Source organism: Dipodomys ordii, unplaced genomic scaffold, assembly GCF_000151885.1.
Source record: "Dipodomys ordii isolate 6190 unplaced genomic scaffold, Dord_2.0 Scaffold4, whole genome shotgun sequence".
NCBI lineage: Eukaryota > Metazoa > Chordata > Mammalia > Rodentia > Heteromyidae > Dipodomys > Dipodomys ordii.
Window position 1 is genome coordinate 32,488,670 of NW_012267220.1, and position 4,630 is coordinate 32,493,299.

Genomic DNA, 4,630 nt, shown 5'->3' on the forward strand with positions numbered 1-4,630 from the left:
AAGGAATTGTCTTTCCCATATGTCAGGTCTCCCCAGGGAAGTCCCTGGATTCCTCCACACCTCCAATGCTATATCACTCACAGGTTTCTACCTCTTCACTCCCACACAAAGCCTTACCCATGTCCCCATTCCTAGCTGGTCTCTTGCACTTTGATTCAGTGCCTGTTTTATTCATTTCTCAAAGGCAGGAAATGGGCACCGCAACTCCAGGTTAGTATCTCCCAGAGGCAGTTCAAGCAGCAGGGACATGACTGACTTTTAACTCCTCATTTAATACAGTCATTTAATACTGCACACCACACCTTTAGCACTACCCCACACAATCATCTTTTTTTTTTTTGAAATCCAAATGGATCAAGTATATTTCCAACTTACACTTCAAAGTTCTAAGCATGAAATCCAAGTCTGACATGTCATCAGCAGCTCACTTTTCTAGTTGAAGATGGACCTGGCAGTTGTTAAAAGATCTACATTCACGACAAGCCATAAAACAGATGTCCCTGTAAAGAAGCCAGTAACTTTGCACTTGATATTTCCATCCTGGCTCAACGCCAACTCTTTAGGACTTGGATTCTGAAGGTTTCTTCAGCATTTAACTAATTCTTTGTTGGCTGAAGGAGCTGGGATTGTTTCTCCACACATAAACTGATCTTTGTCATAAATTACTTTTATAATAAGAGAACAGCTAGGACACGTTGCCACCTCTTCCCCATTCTCCAAATCTTCTTTGGTGATAGAGAATTTATCGCCACATGGGCAGGGGTAGAAATAGGTTTCCAAGTCCTCATCATACTGGAAGTCTTCGATCTCCACCTCGTCGTGAAATACCGCCATGGTCACCAGGGTTGACTGGGAGTTGACACTCCATCCGTTGGTCTGTGCAGCACCTCCTCGGTGGGTCTACTGCGGTGGGCGCTGGCCGGGACCCAGCATCTTCACCACACCCACACCCTCACAATCATCTTTTTTAAGTTGTAAGGTTTATTTTCTCTAATTAGAAAGAATTAAGTGTTCTATGTAGATGAAGTCCCAGTCCAGAGCCATTTTGTGGAATATAGAAGACAGAAGTTTTGTTGTTGATTTTTTTTTTAACTTAGGTCCTCAGGCTGTCCTTCCGATTTTTTTCTTTCCTTTTCTTTTCCCTTCCTTCCTTCTTTTTTTAATCTTTTTGTGCCAATCCTTGGGTTTGAACTCAGGACCTAAGCTTTTTTTGCTCAAGGCTGGTACTCTTCCACTTGAGCATTGTTTCACTTCTAGCTTTTTGGTAATTAGAGATAAGAGTGTAATGAGCTTTCCTTCCAGGGATGGCTTTGAACCAAAACTCTCAGATTTCATCCTCCTGAGTAGCTAGGAATACAGATGTAAGCCCCTGGCACCAGCCCTTCAGCTTATTCTTCACACAGTGGATGCTCTACCACTTGAGTCATGTCTCCAGTTCGATCTTGTTGCTGGTTCATTGGAGATCAGAGTCTCTTAAATTTTTCTGGCTTTTGCTGGCTCTAACCATGATTCTCAGATCTCAGCCTCCTGAGTAGTGAGTATTACAAGTGTGAGCTGCAGGCCCCCAGCTCAAAACCTACTTTTAAAACAAATTTTTATTGTAAAAAAAAATTTTATTGTAAAGATACTATACAGAGGGTTACAGTTACATGAGCAAGGTAATGAGTACACTTCCTATTGAGCATTGTTACCCCCTCCATTGTCAAAACCTACTTTTTAAATACACACTACCCTTCCTCCTTTCAGGTGGGCTCTTCCTGCCTGTTCCTATAATCCCTGTGTAACTCCCTACCACTTTCAAGTAATCCTCCCCTAGCTTTTCCTACAATGCATGAACACTTTTCGTAGGTCACCTCATTCCGCCTTAAGTAACATTTTCTCCACAGCCTAACTACCCCAACTCCATGTGGGAACCTACCTTTAGTAATTAAGGTCAGGGGCACTGAACTTTATGGAGCAATTAGGGGTTGAGTTATAAAGAATGTGCCATGGTGTCGGAGGCATGGCTCAGTTTGTAGAGTGCTAGCCAAGGAGTGAGAGCATCAGGTACTGAGTTTGACTCTTGGTCATAGACAAAAAAAAAAATGTTCCATGGTACATTGATTGGTTTTATCATTTTAAATTTTCTTCCAGATTTGTTGGGACTAAGTGTGTGTGTGTGTGTGTGTGTGTGTGTGTGTGTGTGTGCATGTATGTATATATGTAGACACATATATACATATGTGTGTATCTACATACACATATGCACATCTACACAAACAAACACTGGGCACTGGTGGCTCACACCTTCCTGGTGGTTCAGGAACTAGTGACTTGAGGATCTCAGTTTCAAAGCCAGTGTAAAGAGACAAATCCAAAAGGTTATCTTCAATTAACAAGCAAAAACCCAGAACTGAGATATGATTTAAGTGGTAGAGCTCCAGCTTTGAGCAAAAAAAGCCTCAGTGCTGGCACACACACACAAGTAAAAGGAAAATGCGTTATTAATATTATGTACAGAAAAATGTTCACTAATTTTAGTGAATTTCCATTGTCCAGATCAAAAGATAAAAAGAATATCAACACATAAATATCTGCCCTCGAGTCCTTCCTAGTCACTAGAGCTCCTTCTCTTCAAAGGTTGCCACGATTATAACTTTTATCTCTAGAGATTAGTTTCACTTATTTTTCTTGAGACAGACTCTTTTTATATAGCCCAAGATGGGCTGCACACCATTCATTTGCCACTCTGAGACTGATAGACACTTGTTTCAGTTTGGGGCTTGTAGTGGACTTGATGTGACTTTCTTTCTTTCTTTTTTTGTCGGTCATGAGGCTTGAACTCTGGGCCAGGGCGCTGTCTCTCAGCTCTTCAGCTCAAGGCTAGTGCTCTACCACTTGAGCCACAGCGCCACTTCTGGTTTCCTGGTGGTTTTTATTGGAGATAAGAGTTTCACAGACTTTCCTGCCCAGGCTGGCTTTGAACCGTGATCCTCAGATCTCAGCCTCCTGAGTAGCTAGGATTTCAGGCGTGAGCCACCAGTGCCCAGCTTAATGATGACTTTCTGTGTCCTAATGTTTGGACCCAAGAATACTACTTCATATGAGTCTTTGCTGATGTAATTAAGTAAAGGATCTAGAGGTGGGGTGATCATTCTGGATTATCCGGGTGGAGCTTAACTCTGGTGACAAGCATCTTTAAATAGTGAGGCTGGGCTGGGAGTATGGGAGTGTAGCTCAGTGGTAGAGTGCTATCCAAAGGTGAATGCAGTCCTGGGTTCCATGCCCAGCACTGCCAAAAAAAAAAAAAAAAGACTGAGGGAGAGGAAGAAACCCATGAGAAGAAAGCTGATTGGCATTGCTATGATTTGGATCTGAAGTGACCCCCTAAATACCTATGTGTTAAAGGCTTGGTCTTCCTCCATGTATTATAGGGAGGTGGTGGAACTTTTTTTTTTTTTGGTCGGTTGTGGGGCTTGAACTTTGGACCTGGGTGCTGTCCCTCAGCTCTTCAGTTCAAGGCGAATGCTTTACCGCTTGAGCCACAGTGCCACTTCTGGTTTTCTAGTGATTTATTGGAGATAAGAGTGTCACAGACTTTCAAAGCCAGCCAGCTGGCTTTGAACCATGATCCTCAGATCTCAGCCTCCTGAGTAGTTAGGGTTACAGGCGTGAGCCACCGGCTCCCAGCGGTGGATCTTTTTAAGAGGTAGGTTTAATGGGGGGGAAGGGGCCTCAGGACACCAGCCTCTTCCTTACTTTTGTACCTAGCCACATGCTCCCACTGTGATGTATGGCCTAGCCTATGGGTCCAAAAGCAATGGACTAACAACTAGGGACTGCCAGCCACTGGCGGCTCACACCTGTAATCCTGGCTACTCAGGAGGCTGATAGCTGAGGATCACAGTTCAAAGCCAGCCTGGGCAGGCAAGCCCATGAGACTTTTATCTCCAATTAACACCAAAAGAGCTGGAACTGAAGTTATGGCTCAAATGATAGAGAGCTAGCCTGGAGCAAAAAAGCTCAGGGACAGTGTTCAAACCCTGAGTTCAAGCCTGAAGACCTGCATGAACATGTGCATGTACACACACACAGACACACACACTCACAATGAAGTGAAATCTTCATTACTGTGAGCCAAAATAAACCTTTCCACTTTTAAATCTGATTATTTCAGGCATTTTGTTTCACTAATGAAAAACTAACACAGGTGTCCACAGACTAGAGAATTCCCACAGCCACCAGAAGCTGAGAGAGACAAGGAACAAATTTCCTCCAGAGTCTCTGAAGGGAGCCCATCCCTGCTGACACCTTGATTTTGGATTCTGACATCCTAAACAAGGACAGACTATAGCCCTATGGTTTTAACACCCCAGGTTTGTGACAATTCGTTACAACAGTCACAGAAAGCTAATATAGCGCTATTGGGAATACAATTGTTGTATAGTCTCCCACATCTTTCAGTCACATACATAAGTATACCCACACCCAAGAATGGCATTGCTAGGTCACAGGGTAAGTACATGTTCAGCCCTCAGAGAAATTACCAAACTATTTTCCAAAGAGGCTATATCAATTTATACTGCCACCAGTGTGTAGAGATCCAGTTTTTCCACTTCTGTGCCAACCCTTAGTATTGCCAGTCTATTAT

The 4,630-nt window shown here is 43.2% G+C and overlaps 1 protein-coding gene across 1 annotated transcript; it reads right to left on the reverse strand.

Annotated features, from left to right (window-relative positions):
- Positions 1-335: 335 nt before the first annotated feature.
- LOC105992293 (DPH3 homolog) lies at positions 336-855 on the reverse strand. The gene is made up of 2 exons (XM_013025127.1): positions 731-855; positions 336-655 (listed from the first exon to the last, which is right to left on the reverse strand). Exons 1-2 carry the CDS (start codon positions 832-834, stop codon positions 586-588), a joined length of 174 nt encoding a protein of 57 aa, XP_012880581.1. The 5' UTR covers positions 835-855; the 3' UTR covers positions 336-585.
- Positions 856-4,630: the final 3,775 nt, after the last annotated feature.